The sequence below is a fragment of the Esox lucius genome, chromosome 2 (assembly GCF_011004845.1).
Source record: "Esox lucius isolate fEsoLuc1 chromosome 2, fEsoLuc1.pri, whole genome shotgun sequence".
Lineage (NCBI taxonomy): Eukaryota > Metazoa > Chordata > Actinopteri > Esociformes > Esocidae > Esox > Esox lucius.
The window spans coordinates 38,019,053-38,034,162 of record NC_047570.1 but is presented as its reverse complement, the minus strand read 5'-3'; the positions used below and the strand labels follow the sequence as shown (position 1 = coordinate 38,034,162).

The window sequence follows — 15,110 nt, the reverse complement described above, 5'->3', positions numbered from 1 at the left end:
AGATTGGAAAAAGGACAGCATTGTTTTTCCCTTAGCCACTTCACTGTACTTCTGTCAGTGTGTTTCATGCTGAATGGGGGTCTGTTTTAGGTTTCTTGTGGAGGGCAAAAGGTTTTCCTTGGTACATTGTTTCATTAATTTCAGCCCCTGATAATGAAAAACATCCCCATAACATGATGTTGCCCCCACCACACTTCACAGGAGAAATGGTGTTCTTTGGATGATGAGACGTGTTGTGCTTGTACCAAACTTAACGCTTTAACAGTTCTGGTTCTATTAGATCTCAGTGCAGCATTTGACACTGTAGATCACAGAACAGGCTGGAAAACTGGGTAGGACTCTCCGGGACAGTCCTTGATTGGTTACTTTGTCACCATTGGTAATCATGAATCTGATAGTGTAGCTATGACATGCGGAGTTCCCCAGGGATCAGTTCTCGGACCGCTTCTGTTCAATCTCTATATGCTACCTCTGGGCCAAATTCTACAGAACAACAACATTAACTACCATAGCTATGCCGATGATCCTCAAATATATATGGCAGCTTAATAGAGACTCTGTGTCACTGTATAGAGCACATTAATACCTGGATGAACCAATAGTCTTGAATTAAATCAAGATAAAACAGAGATGATTGTATTTGGCAACAAAAATAAGAGAACTAGTATTAGTAAAGAGCTAGATTCTCGGGCCCTAAAAACCAGGGATCAAGTGCGTAACTTTGGTGTTCTGATAAACTCAGACCTCACATGTAATAGTAATATCAAAGCAGTCACTAAAACAGCATTCTATCATCTTAAAAATATAGCCAGAATCAAGGGCTTGGTGTCCTAAAAAGACCAAGAGAAGCTCTTCCATGCTTTTATATGTAGTATGATTGACTACTGTAATGGCCTCTTAACTGGACTCCCCAAAAGACTAAAACAGCTGCAGCTCATTCAGAATGCTGCTGCTAGAATATTAACCAGGACTAAGAGAACAGAGCACATCACTCCGGTTCTTAAATCTTTGCACTGGCTTCCAGTCAGTTAAAGAATAGATTTTAAAGTGGTGCTTTTAGTTTATAAATCACTGAATGGTTTAGGACCCGAATACATTTCTGATCCATGAACACAGGTCAGCTAGTAGAGCCCAGAGTCCAAACTAAACATGGAGAAGCTGCATTTAGCAGTTATGCTGCACACAACTGGAATAAACTACCAGAAGACCTTAGACGTGCCCCAAATGTATACATTATTAAATCCAGATTAGAAACACTTCTCACGCACCTATGAGTGAACAGTTACACTTGACCGCACTGTTTAGCCTTTTATAGCTTTGTATGTTTTTATCATGTTTTTATTCTATTTCCATTTTCTTATTCTATGTTTTATTATTATGATGTTGTTTTGATGTTTTCATTTGTGTATTTTTTTTAATGTTATTGTATTTGTATACTCTTTATTTTTCTTTGTAAAGCACATTGAGTGTATGAATGGTGCCAAAAAAGCAGCATTTTGGTTTCACTAGACCACAAAACATTTTGCCACATGGCTTCAGAATCTCCTGATTCAAGGTATGTTTAACTATCCTACCATCATGCAGGCCATTTTTGTGGAGTACTTGGGTTATTGTTGTCACATTCACCCTTGGACCTGATTGTAAAAAAAGCCTAGTTTGCAGTTTCAGTTCTATGAACCAGCTAAGTAAACCAGAGTAACTCACCCCAGAGAACGGATGTGTCTGGATAGGTGGAGAGCTACATTTAAGCAATTACATTCAAAACATTCCCAAAGACAAACCAACACTGAATGATTTACCAGTGTTGAGACACAGCAGACTTGTGTCAGAGATGCTGACAGGGACAAGAAGAAGGGAAAAGGAGAATGTGAAGGAGGGCATAATAAGGAGGGAGATATTTAAAAACCATATGGAGATAATTTAATATCTAATAATCTTTCACAAAGGCTAAATTCTCCTGCACTAATTATCCTGGCTGTCCCCCTCAGCAACACTTTCACCCATTTAATGTGGGAATTCAACCCAGTCAGCTTCCTCTGCCCAAGCCCTCTCCACCCGCCCAGTGTCAGCCCCCCCCTGTCAGCCCCCCGCTACTCCATCAGTCTCCACTGTCTTTGTCAGTCCCCTCCCTTCACGCCATTTGTTTCCTTTCCTCTAACTTCTCCTAGCCCACGGAATGCCCACGGAATGCCTTCAGAATTCAGATCCAAATAAGCGCCTCCATCGAGTTACTAGCACAGAACAGTGACAGGAAGTGATAAGGTCTGTTCCAACAGTACGTCCCCCTGCTCCCCCAGTCCTCAACCAAGGACCTCAGACCTTGACACTTCCTGTTTTCACCAGTCAAAACATGTTCCAGGAACTTTTAAAACATACATGAAAAAAATTGTGGTAAAGAACTTTGTTTCCAAAACATTTATGAATGCATTTCATTTAATATATATATATTCATATAAATCAGAAGCAGCAAACATTTTATAATGTGCAAGGAGAATACAATGACAATCCCTTATCAGAGAATCCATTCATACAGTACAGACAGGGCAGTTACAATAGATACAATAAACAAGTCAGTGGAACTTGACCAAAACAATGAAAATGCCATGGAAACTCATCAGGAAAGAACACAAATCTACTCTTGTTTGGGAAAAAATCTAGGTATGGACCTCAACCCCAATTTAAGTTCAGGCCATTCTCACAAAACGACAACGATAAATAAAATAAAAAAACCTGAATGACACCACTTCTAGCTGGTATCCGTCTGCTAGCTGATATGAGTATGCTAGCTGATATGAGTATGCTAGCTGATATGAGTATGCTAGCTGATATGAGTATGCTAGCTGGACTACCAGCAAATGGAAAGTATAAAGAAGCGGTTGCTTCTTCTAAACCTGTAAAACTTCTAAATGTTATGCAGTGAAAACAGCCAAATACACTAGCATAGTCGGTATAGTTTGTAGCCTGATGCTAAATTAAATCACAATTCAAGGCGAACAATCTGTCGTTCTGTCCTTGAGCAAGACAATCCCATTGTCCCTCAGGATAAGAGCATCTGGTAGCTGGCCAGAATGTCATATTTTTGGGAGTGCACCAATGATCGTATTTCAGTCTCATTCGGACTGTGTTCCATTGACCTCTGCACTGCACCTATATAGCATCAACATGCAGGAAGATGTCAACTATGTGGCACTTCCTAAGAGTTAAGATCCCATCTGTCAGTTGGCCACCCACACCAGGGGGCAGCAGGGAACCTTTAGTTGGTTAAACAGCTGTACATGAAAGTGACAGAAGAGGAGGATTACGTTAAATGGAGACAAGGCCCATACTAACACAGAAGCCAATCCAATCAAGATAAAAAGCAAGAAACAAAACAATGAAGAGACGCGTCCTCGATCCAATTGCATGACAAGAAACCAGACATGGCCAGCATTGGAGGGGTTGGAATGAACCACCAAGTTTCTCAACAGTCGGTCAAAGAAACAGGATCCGGTAATGCTGACAACCACTCTGGCCAGGGCTGGGGTTAGGGCTGGGGTTAGGGGCTAGGCACATTGAGGATAGAGGGTGCGTCCCAATTGGCACCCTCCCCCCATGCACAGTGTGACTTCAGACCCCAGCCCCAAGCAACCTGGTTAGATGTAGTGCCCTAAAGGGAATAGAGTGGAGTTTGGGATGCAGACGGTCACATTCTGCTGACCATGAAGCCTTCGGTTTGTTTGTGTGTTCCAGTGACCATCCTTCTTGTTCCTGACACAATAAAGTGCATGATCAATTCCTTCCAGCAATCTAAATGAGGAAACAGCATGATGAGTAAGCTGTGCATCCCAAACTACCATCCTACTCACCGTGTAGCTAGTGGACTACTTTTAACCAGCTCTGCCACTCGTCAGAGTCCTCTGGCCTGAAGTAGTGCCCCACAGAACACAATGGGTATTTAAATAAATTCAACTGTCAGAAAGGGGCCACTCGGGGTGTGGACCAGAACAGGATGACATGGACTGGTCTGGTTTCATATTGCTATTATCTCAACAAGAACAAAGTACTTCACCCAAACGCTGCTGTATTCCCATTATAGTTAACTTCTCTTGACATAGCAGACTGTCTTTACCTCAGCCACCGGCAGACAGTCTTTACCTCAGCCACCGGCAGAAAGTCTTTACCTCAGCCACCGGCAGACAGTCTTTACCTCAGCCACCGGCAGACAGTCTTTACCTCAGCCACCGGCAGACAGTCTTTACCACAGCCACCGGCAGACAGTCTTTACCACAGCCACCGGCAGACAGTCTTTACCACAGCCACCGGCAGACAGTCTTTACCACAGCCACCGGCAGACAGTCTCTACCACAGCCACCGGCAGACAGTCTCTACCACAGCCACCGGCAGACAGTCTTTACCTCAGCCACCGGCAGACAGTCTCTACCACAGCCACCGGCAGACAGTCTTTACCTCAGCCACCGGCAGACAGTCTTTACCACAGCCACCGGCAGACAGTCTTTACCACAGCCACCGGCAGACAGTCTCTACCACAGCCACCGGCAGACAGTCTTTACCACAGCCACCGGCAGACAGTCTCTATCACAGCCACCGGCAGACAGTCTTTACCTCAGCCACCGGCAGACAGTCTTTACCTCAGCCACCGGCAGACAGTCTTTACCACAGCCACCGGCAGACAGTCTTTACCACAGCCACCGGCAGACAGTCTCTACCACAGCCACCGGCAGACAGTCTCTACCACAGCCACCGGCAGACAGTCTTTACCTCAGCCACCGGCAGACAGTCTTTACCACAGCCACCGGCAGACAGTCTTTACCACAGCCACCGGCAGACAGTCTTTACCACAGCCACCGGCAGACAGTATTTACCTCAGCCACCGGGAGACAATCTTTACCACAGCCACCGGCAGACAGTCTTTACCTCAGCCACCGGCAGACAGTCTTTACCTCAGCCACCGGCAGACAGTCTTTACCTCAGCCACCGGCAGACAGTCTCTACCACAGCCACCGGCAGACAGTCTTTACCACAGCCACCGGCAGACAGTCTTTACCACAGCCACCGGCAGACAGTCTTTACCACAGCCACCGGCAGACAGTCTTTACCTCAGCCACCGGCAGACAGTCTTTACCACAGCCACCGGCAGACAGTCTTTACCACAGCCACCGGCAGACAGTCTCTACCACAGCCACCGGGAGAAGCAATGAGGCTTAAGTGAGCAGTCTGACCAAGTCTCATAGATCTGGGCAAAACAAGTTCACTAAACAGGGAATTACATAGTTCACTAAACCGGAAGTTAAGTGGCATGAGGGAAACAGAAAACAAATACTATATGAAGACCAGCAATAAAGAAATACCTTGCTAGAGCCTCATTTTAAAAACAGAATCTAACATTCTTCATCTGAATAAAATAATATTAAGGATCATCATCATTTATCCTTTGGTCGAAAACAACTCCCCATTTACTTCAGTCAAAAGACTACAATTAGTATAGTAATACTGTTGCCTTGAAAGAAAAGACGCATTATGATACAAACACATGTTCCCTGACGTGCAGCAGATAAAGCACAACGATGGTTCTTACATGGATTCAGACCTGGAACCGACATTCCAAATGACACCCTATTCTCTAATTGGGCACTACGCCTGCCTAGGAAAAGCCCTACAGAGGCTGGTAGTGGCTCACTGCATGGAGAATAGGTGTAATTTGGGATGAAGCCATATATTTTGTTTCAGCAGCTCAACTATGACTAAGGGGGGTGGAGGCTCCACCAACTGTACTTAGGGTTTCTGCGTTCGATTATATCAGGCCAGAATGAGAGAGATTAAACGAAGCGTAAAGACATTTGAAAGTGCATGCATTACGCTGTCTATACTAGAGTCAGGTATGGGTAAGGGGAGGAGCATGTGTAAGGGGAGGGGCGACAGTATGTACCAAGACAAATAACTAATATTGCACACCTGTGGATATTCTGTACAAATTACCAGGATGCACTGGGTCTGATTATAAATTACAAGAAATGTCACAAAAGTTCCTGTGAGGAGGAAAAGGAAGTGTAAGTAGAAGAAGTGGAGGAATATTAGGGGCTTTCATTCCTCGTCTGTCCGTGACTGGTGAAATGTGACTGGTGAAATGTGACTGGTGTCTTGTTTGCTGCCTGGCTCTTGACTTGAGTCAATTTACATCTGCCTCTAAAGGCGGTAAGTAACATAACATTCATTTTGGTTGGAAAACCACCACCTGTGAATCCATCTAAAAGAAGAACCAGTGATCCAACTGAAAAACCAGTCAGCCGGTCAGTTCAAGAGGCATAAGAACCAGTCAGTCAGCCGCTCAGTTCAACAGGCAGAAGAACCAGTCAGCCAGCCGCTCAGTTCAACAGGCAGAAGAACCAGTCAGCCAGCCGCTCAGTTCAACAGGAAGAAGAACCAGTCAGTCAGCCCGTCAGTTCAACAGGCAGTTCCCGGCTGCACAGCCCCTCCCACTGTCGTGCCAGCAGGCATATCAACCTCTCCCGGCTGTCTGCTCCAGGGACGTACACGCACCATTGCACCTCGCTTTCTGCACCCCCACTGACCCCTGCCCTCCCGCCTCGTCCTGCCACCTCCTGGTCTCCAAAGTGGTCCATGGTGAGGTGGCAGAGCAGGTCAGGGCCCGGCACATCATCAAACACCAGCGTCAGTGCCTGGGGGTAGGTCTGATAGCCCATCAGCACCCGGTCCAGATCTCTGATCCGCCGGGCGTCGGTCAGCTGGTACTTGTCCCGGGGAGGGGGTTCCTTAGCGAAGTCGGGCAGAGGGTAGCTGATGTAATCCTCGTCCAGAAGGAAAACATCCGTACTGGTGAGGACCAGCGTCTTGGGGTGGAGGAGAGGCCTGCTGGCAGGTGGGGCCAGGGGAGGGAGGCCCTTCAGCGTGGGCCTGGAGGGAGGCGGGGCCAGGGGAGGGAGGCCCTTCGGTGTGGGCTTAGAGGGCACGGGGGGGGCAGCGGGGAGGCTCTGGGGGTGGAGACGCGGCTGGCTAGCAGAGACTGGGCCCTGGGTCTTGGTGCCGCTGCAGTCTGCAGACTGGGTCTGGACCTGGAAGACCAACACATAGAGCAGAATGTTGCAGGACGACGACCCAGAAGGACCTTTCCTCTCAGCCACGATGAAGGTCAGGTCCCCAATCTCTTCCTCGCTGGGGTAGATGAACTTCACCCGGCTGGAGTGGACCATCTCGTAGTTCTTCATCTTACCTGCAGACACAAACATCGTCACAAATCAGGAAGACTGAAAAACTGAAACACATTCACATTTAACTTCCACCTAATGTTAAAACGATCAAACGCAAAACATTGTCCTATCAGAGGTTTAATAACACCACGACAACCTGATGATTTGTTTCCAAACTGTGTGTAGAAGTCCTGATCTGATGGTTCAGGAGAGGGCAGCTTCTCCTGGAGGGACAGCACGGTCATCAGCTGCTGTAGGAAGCGGTGAGTCCCGTAACTGTCTCGTGTCAGACAGCAGAGGATGTTTTCTGCTGACGGCCCTGGAAGCCAAAAGCACACACGTACAACCAGGTCAGAGGTCAGATACTACTCAGGACATATCTCATTAGGTCAGAGGTTACACATTATTCAGGACATAGTTCATCAGGTCAGAGGTTACACATTATTCAGGACATAGTTCGTCAGGTCAGAGGTTACACATTATTCAGGACGTAGTTCATCAGGTCAGAGTTCATACATTATTTTGGACGTAGTTCATTAGGTCAGAGGTTAAAGACTATTCAGGACGTAGTTCATTAGGTCAGAGGTTATACACATCTCGTCTATCCCTCCCTCTCTATCCTGAACTCTGTCCCTTCCTCCCTCACACACTCCTTCCCTCCATACTCACCCACCACCCGGAAGTACTGGTCAAACAGGCCCACGTTGATGGAGTGGAGGTGGTTGAGCTTCATGGTGAAACAGTAGGACATCAGGAGTTCTGGGTCGGGCTGGTACTGAGAGTCACAGCGGTTCCCGTTCCACAGCGCTGCAGGACGTTGGACACAAGAATAAATGAACAACCACTTATTATTGTTATGACTTTTAACTGAATTGACAGAACATAAATCGTTATTGATTGAGTGATTGAAAGATCTGATGGCGGAACGATTTGCTGGCTGGGTCGTAGGCCACCCGAGTGACTGGCTGGCTGGCTGGCTGAGTGACTGAGTTACTGACTGACTGGCTGAGTAATTGGCTGGCTGGCTGAGTGACTGAGTTACTGACTGGCTGAGTGAGTGATTGGCTGGCTGGCTGGCTGACTGAGTGACTGAGTTACTGACTGGCTGAGTGATTGGCTGGCTGGCTGGCTGAGTGAGTGGCTGGCTGGCTGACTGAGTGACTGAGTTACTGACTGGCTGAGTGAATGACTGTCTGGCTGACTGCCATAAACAAGCTGACTAGCCTGTTGGCCTAACTGGCCAAGTCAATTTAATTCACCTCCCTTTTTCAGATTTAATTAAGTCTCTAATCTCACCATTTTAAAACAGATGACAGTCAAAATTCTTGGCAAGAAACTCAAATGTACAGTAGATAAGGCCTTGTGTTGTTATTGTCCTAAATGTGAATTCCTTGGCCAGTGTCAGGTTGTACTGGTGATTTTGTCCATGCTTATCTGCATCCTGTTGTCTGAAACACCCCAGAGGTCAGACCGTGGCAGTAACACTCCTGGGTTAGACACATAACACCCCCCTCCACACAAAAGATTGGGCTTCAAGCATGTTTTTCCCATTTATCTGTATTTCCTATGTAATTTCATAACAGGCTTTTATTCTGTATCTGTTGATGCATGTTTAGAAATGCAGTATAATGGGGCGAGACAGAAAGGCTATTCATTTTGAATAAATGTAAATTCCTATTATTTAACATAGAGTCCATGTCATTTATTAAGGAATGCGCTCCCTAAATATCCCTTGTCTCCTGCCCTGTTTCAAACTTAGGAGGACATGAGGTCCTGGCCCACTCCTCCCAAGTACCAGGCTTGAAAGACTTGTTGCTGTCCCTGTCCAAAGCCCCCTGGTTGTGTTGCGGATCAAGGCGATACCTGAGGATTCCTGCCACTCTGCTGACCTCCAGCTGACCCCCAGCACTGCTGATGTAAAAAGGGCTTTATAAATACATTTGATTGATTAATTGATTAATCATTCTGCTTTTAGCATTGTTCTGTTTGTTTTTATCTTTATTGTGATTTGTGTCTTGTATGGTGACCTTGAGTGCTTAGAAAGGTGCCTAAAAATAAAATGTATTATTATTATTAAGATTTGTCTCCTGAAATAATTTAGACTTCGCTAAAATAAAGGGGGTGAACACTTAAGAACACAACTATATTCAGTCACCTTCACAATATTTGAAAACTATTATTTTGTGTCGATCAATAACAAACATTAATTCAATCCAAATTTGTAAGTCAACCGATGACACCCTTCCAATCCTCCTCAAACACACTCCCTCCTCCCAACCTCCCTCCTCCCATCCTCCCCCCCTCTGTATCTCCCCCTCCCTCCCTCCTCCCAACCTCCCTCCCCCCAACCTCCCCCCTCCCAACCTCCCAATCTCCCCCTCCCTCCCTCCTCCCAACCTCCCCCCTCCCAACCTCCCCCCCTCTGAATCTCCCCCTCCCTCCCTACTCCCAACCTCCCCCTCCCTACCTCCCCCTCCCTCCCTCCCCCTCCCTACCTCCCCCTCTCTGTATCTCCCCCTCCCTCCCTCCTCCCAACCTCCCTCCTCCCAACCTCCCCCCTCCCAATCTCCCCCTCCCTCCCTCCTCCCAACCTCCCCCCTCCCAACCTCCCCCCCTCTGAATCTCCCCCTCCCTACCTCCCCCTCTCTGTATCTCCCCCTCCCTCCCTCCTCCCAACCTCCCCCTCCCTACCTCCCCCTCTCTGTATCTCCCCCTCCCTCCCTCCTCCCAACCTCCCTCCTCCCAACCTCCCACCTCCCAACCTCCCCCTCCCTGTATCTCCCCATCCCTCCCTCCTCCCAACCTCCCCCCTACCTACCTCCTCCTCTCCCTCCCTCCACACCACCTCCCTCTCCATACCTCCCCCTCTCTGCACCTCCCCCTCCCCACCTCTCCCTCTCCGTACCTCCCCCTCCCCCTCCTCTGTACGTCCCCTTCCCCCTCTCCCCCTAACCGTACCTCCCCCTTCCTCCCTACCTCCCTCTCCATACCTCCCCTCCCTCCCTCAAACACTCCTTCACTACTTCTTTCTCCCTCACTCATTTCTTATGCTCTGACTGAACATTTAACTGACTTGAATGATGTCTTACGTGACTGGTCGATGAGTGTGGAGGCGGAGTTATCCAACAGGAAGTAGAGGGCTTTAGTGGAGAGCATTATACAGGAAGTGACCTCGATGTCAGGTGACTTATAGAAAACCACAGATGACCACAGAATATGCTGTAACTCCTCCTTCTCCACCTGTGGTAGACAGACACATAGTCCCCCATAAACATCCAATATGGACAAAGACCTTTGGAACCAGCCAGTGTTTCCTGTGAGTCTACCTCAGCTATGTTTGTGTGGAAGAACCCCAGGAGGTCCTGTCCCCTGAGCCCAGAAAGGAGGGACTGGGCTGGGGACAGACTTAGGGTCAGGTGGGGTGGGACCTGGTTGTCCTCGGTCAGCTTCTCCAGCAGACACTTCGTAGGGTAGGACAGGGAGAGGGAGGGGCGGGGCCGCCGTGTGCCTCCGGGACTGCAGAGAGAGACAGACAGGTGAGGAGGAGGATATATGGAGACAGACAGGTGAGGAGGCAGATATATGGAGACAGACAGACAGGTGAAGAGGCAGATATATGGAGACAGACAGACAGGTGAAGAGGCAGATATATGGAGACAGACAGACAGGTGAAGAGGCAGATATATGGAGACAGACAGGTGAAGAGGCAGATATATGGAGACAGACAGGTGAAGAGGCAGATATATGGAGACAGACAGGTGAAGAGGCAGATATATGGAGACAGACAGGTGAAGAGGCAGATATACGGAGACAGACAGACAGGTGAAGAGGCGGATATACGGAGACAGACAGACAGGTGAAGAGGCAGATATACGGAGACAGACAGACAGGTGAAGAGGCAGATATATGGAGACAGACAGACAGGTGAAGAGGCAGATATATGGAGACAGACAGGTGAAGAGGCAGATATATGGAGACAGACAGGTGAAGAGGCAGATATATGGAGACAGACAGGTGAAGAGGCAGATATACGGCGACAGACAGACAGGTGAAGAGGCGGATATATGGAGACAGACAGACAGGTGAAGAGGCGGATATATGGAGACAGACAGGTGAAGAGGCAGATATATGGAGACAGACAGGTGAAGAGGCAGATATACGGAGACAGACAGACAGGTGAAGAGGCGGATATATGGAGACAGACAGACAGGTGAAGAGGCGGATATATGGAGACAGACAGGGTGAAGAGGCGAATATATGGAGACACACAGACAGACAGACAGGTGAAGAGGCGGATATATGGAGACAGACAGACAGGTGAAGAGGCGGATATATGGAGACAGACAGACAGGTGAAGATGCGGATATATGGAGACAGACAGACAGGTGAAGAGGCAGATATATGGAGACAGACAGACAGACAGTTTTTCTCTAATCCAATTATTTTAATAAACAAAACAGTTTATATCACAAGATTTCAACATGGAAAGGAGAAAACGAATCTACCTGTTGACCTGTAGCCTGTCAGTTCTCTTGCTCCTACTGAGGGAGGAGGGGTAGATGTTGATCGCCTGGGGACTGTCGCTGTCACTGTGCTTGTATTCTTTCCCCCCCTGCAGGAAAGCCACTGTTTTGATGTCCCTGAGGCTGGAGCGCAGCGAGCTGAACTGCCTCTGGAAACGGAGTCTGTCATGAGGCAGGGGGAACAACACCGTGACTCGCTCCTGTCCCAGCAGAAGCTCCAGGACGTGAGCGTCTCTGGGAGGGGGGCGGTGCCCGGGCCGCGGGCAGCAGGGGGGGCTGGCCGTGTCAGACCCAGACAGGTCACTCAGCCGGGGGTGTAGCAGGACAGAGGCCAGTGGAAGACGACTGAGCCTTGCAAAGGAGCGGAGCCTCAGACTGGAGTTCTCTGTCTGGTCCCTGGCCAGGGCTGGGAAGTCCACCTTCAACACATAGACATGCAACTGGGTCAGGAACAGGACACAGGGGAGGCAGCAAGAGCCTCGGTCCGCTTCGCCTCCTGGGACAATGTGGGAGAGGACGTCTGAGACACGGGGGTTGGTTGGGTTGAGGGGTGAGGCGGTCGGTCCCAAAACAGTGGAGGCGATGGGGTTGGATGATGTCCTCAAAGGAGATGACAGTTGGTTGGTGGCGGTAGAGAGGGCGGAGGTTTGGTTGGTGGCGGTAGAGAGGGTGGAGGTTTGGTTGGTGGCGGTAGAGAGGGTGGAGGTTTGGTTGGTGGCGGTAGAGAGGGTGGAGGTTTGGTTGGTGGCGGTAGAGAGGGTGGAGGTTTGGTTGGTGGCGGTAGAGAGGGTGGAGGTTTGGTTGGGGGTGGTAGAGAGGGTGGAGGTTTGGTTGGTGGCGGTAGAGAGGGTGGAGGTTTGGTTGGTGGCGGTAGAGAGGGTGGAGGTTTGGTTGGGGGTGGTAGAGAGGGTGGAGGTTTGGTTGGGGGTGGTAGAGAGGGTGGAGGTTTGGTTGGTGGCAGTAGAGAGGGTGGAGGTTTGGTTGGTGGCAGTAGAGAGGGTGGAGGTTTGGTTGGTGGCAGTAGAGAGGGTGGAAGTTGGGGGTGCAAACAAGGCCGTCTCCACCAGGTGTGCCACATAGCCTCCCTTCACACAGTCCTGGTTCTCCTCAAACTCCCAGGAGGTGAGGAGCAGTTTGAGGAGCTGCTGAGAGGTGGAAGGCTCCCCTGACAGACAGGTGGAGGAGGGGAGCTGGGCCAGGGAGCAGAGGGAGGAGTGGGCCGCCATTAAACTCTCAGAGTCCGAGAAGAGGAACCAGACGACATTGGAGGACCTGACCCTCAGCGAGAGGCAGGCGTCTGGGATGTCCAAGATGACCGAGGCGATCTGGTCACGGGGAATGACAAAGTCTGCCTCCAGGACATCTACAAGGTGCGGTAGACCGTGAGGCTGGCCGCATGGGGCTGACAGGGGAGACGGGTTATGGAGTTGGGCTGCGGAGGAGGGATCGGGGGCGTGGAACAGCGCCAGTAGGCCTTCTGTTAGCACCAAACACACAGACCTCTGCTCCACCACGTCCCCCACCTTAAGACAGAGGCACCACACCACCCTGGTCACCACCACCTCCTCCTCCGGGGCTCCATGCTCTCCCTGCACCTCAAACTCTCCCTGATCACTGAGGGAGGCAGGGCAGCCCTCACCCTCCGTCTCCTCCTCCTCCTCCTCACCCTCTTCCTGCCCCAGACCCATCTCAAAGTAGCCATCTCCAGAGGAGATGCCGGGACTGCCCAGGTAGGTGCCCTGCTGGCTGGGTAGGTCTCCGAGTATGGATGGCTTCTTCTCATTTTGTTCTTTTTTCTCTCCCAAGGCTTTGGAGATGCGTTTAGACAGCAGGGAGGTGAAGGCCGAACAGGTGGAGGCGCAGGAGAGGAGGTGGAGGGGGAGTAGCGAGGTCCTCAGGTTGCTGTAGTTCAACATGCCTCCCTCCTCTCCGTCCTCTAAGCAGGAGCAGCTAGGACAGGAGACACCAGGTTAGAGGTTTCTTCAACAGCACCCACAAGTGACAATGTTCCTCTGGAACAAGAACAGCAGCAGAAGGGAACAGGGCTTTGGTCTGGGTCCCATAAAGCACTTCCAATATCAAACCTAATACAAATGTAATACAGTTGTGCTCATAAGTTAGCATACCCTGTACCCCTGTTAAATAAACTGTCTTTTATTTAAGCATAGTGATCATATGAAGTCATTTATTATCACATAGTTGTTTGGCTCCTTTTTAAATCATAATGGTAACAGAAAACCAAAAGGCCCTGATCAAACATTTACATACCCTAGAATGTCTGGCCTTGTTACCGACACACAAGGTGACACACAAGTGAACATGGCAGTTATAGGTCAATTTCTCACACCTGTGGCTTTTTAAATTGCAATTAGTGTCTGTGTATAAATAGTCAATGAGTTTGTTAGCTCTCATGTGGACGCATTGAGCAGGCTAGATACTGAGCCATGGGGAGCAGAAAAGAACTGTCAAAAGACCTGCGTAACAAGGTAATGAACACTTGGGGATCTCTAGATACCAAGCCAAGGTCAGGTAGACCAAGAAATATTTCAGCCTTAATTTTTTATTCTTGAAAAACTCACATGTAACGTCAGGAGAAATACAGGCTGCTCAGGAAAAAGACAGTGTGGTTGTTTCAAGGAGCACAATGCGAGAACACTTGTACAAAAATTTGCTAAATTGCCGGAAACTTTTACTGCGCCAATGCCACAAAAAGTCAGGTTACAACATGCTGGACAACACCTTGACACGCCTCACAGCCTCTGGCACACTGTCATTTGGAGTGACGAGACCAAATAGAGCTTTATGGTCACAACCACAAGCGCTATGTTTGGAGAGGGGTCAACAAAGCCTATAGTGAACAGAACACCATCCCCACGGTGAAGCATGGTGGTGGCTCACTGATGTTTTGGGAGGGTGCAAGCTCTAAAGGAACCGGGAATCTTGTCAAAATGTACCACCTCCAGTGGTTACAGCTGAAAAAGGTGAAGATTCTGGAGTGGCCATCACAGTCTCCTGACATTAATATCATCGAGCCACTCTGGGGAGATCTCAAATGTGCGTTTCATGCAAGACAACCAAAGACTGACATGGAGGTATTTTGCCAAGACGAATGAGCAGCTATACCGCCTGGAAAGAAACTATTACAAAAGACTGCACGCTGTCATTGATGCTAAAGGGGGCAATAAACAGTGTTAAGAACTAATGCAGACATTTGAACTGGGGTCAGTGTTGCAATGTTTTGTTTTATGATTGTGCCATTCAGTTATGACCTACAGTTGAGTGTGAATCCCATTAGAAATAAAAGACGTGTTTTGCCTGCTCACTCATGTTCTCTTTACAAATGGTACATATATTACCAATTCTTCAAGGGTATGCAAACTTA

General features: G+C 48.8%; 1 protein-coding gene and 1 long non-coding RNA gene across 2 annotated transcripts; both read right to left on the bottom strand.

Moving 5' to 3' along the window:
- Positions 1-3,671: 3,671 nt before the first annotated feature.
- LOC117595365 lies at positions 3,672-4,854 on the bottom strand. Its single transcript, XR_004576567.1, has 2 exons — positions 4,187-4,854; positions 3,672-4,108 (listed from the first exon to the last, which is right to left on the bottom strand). It is a non-coding gene; the product is annotated as an uncharacterized LOC117595365 (long non-coding RNA).
- A 51-nt stretch (positions 4,855-4,905) lies between these two features.
- On the bottom strand, positions 4,906-13,644 carry LOC114828904 (nischarin). The gene is made up of 7 exons (XM_034296274.1): positions 11,711-13,644; positions 10,532-10,721; positions 10,295-10,445; positions 9,069-9,113; positions 7,875-8,012; positions 7,363-7,524; positions 4,906-7,228 (listed from the first exon to the last, which is right to left on the bottom strand). Exons 1-7 carry the CDS (start codon positions 13,642-13,644, stop codon positions 6,429-6,431), a joined length of 3,420 nt encoding a protein of 1,139 aa, XP_034152165.1. The 3' UTR covers positions 4,906-6,428.
- Positions 13,645-15,110: the final 1,466 nt, after the last annotated feature.

What these genes read in the sequence shown, in the direction of transcription:
- LOC114828904 (XM_034296274.1), bottom strand. Translation starts at nt 13,644, where the DNA reads ATGTTGAACTACAGCAACCTGAGGACCTCGCTACTCCCCCTCCACCTC. An exon ending in GACAGGCTACAGGTCAACAG is followed by an intron (nt 10,722 to 11,710) that starts GTAGATTCGTTT and finishes CTCTCTCTGCAG; the next exon opens with TCCCGGAGGCACACGGCGGC. An exon ending in CACACTCATCGACCAGTCAC is followed by an intron (nt 9,114 to 10,294) that starts GTAAGACATCAT and finishes TTACATCAGCAG; the next exon opens with TGCTGGGGGTCAGCTGGAGG.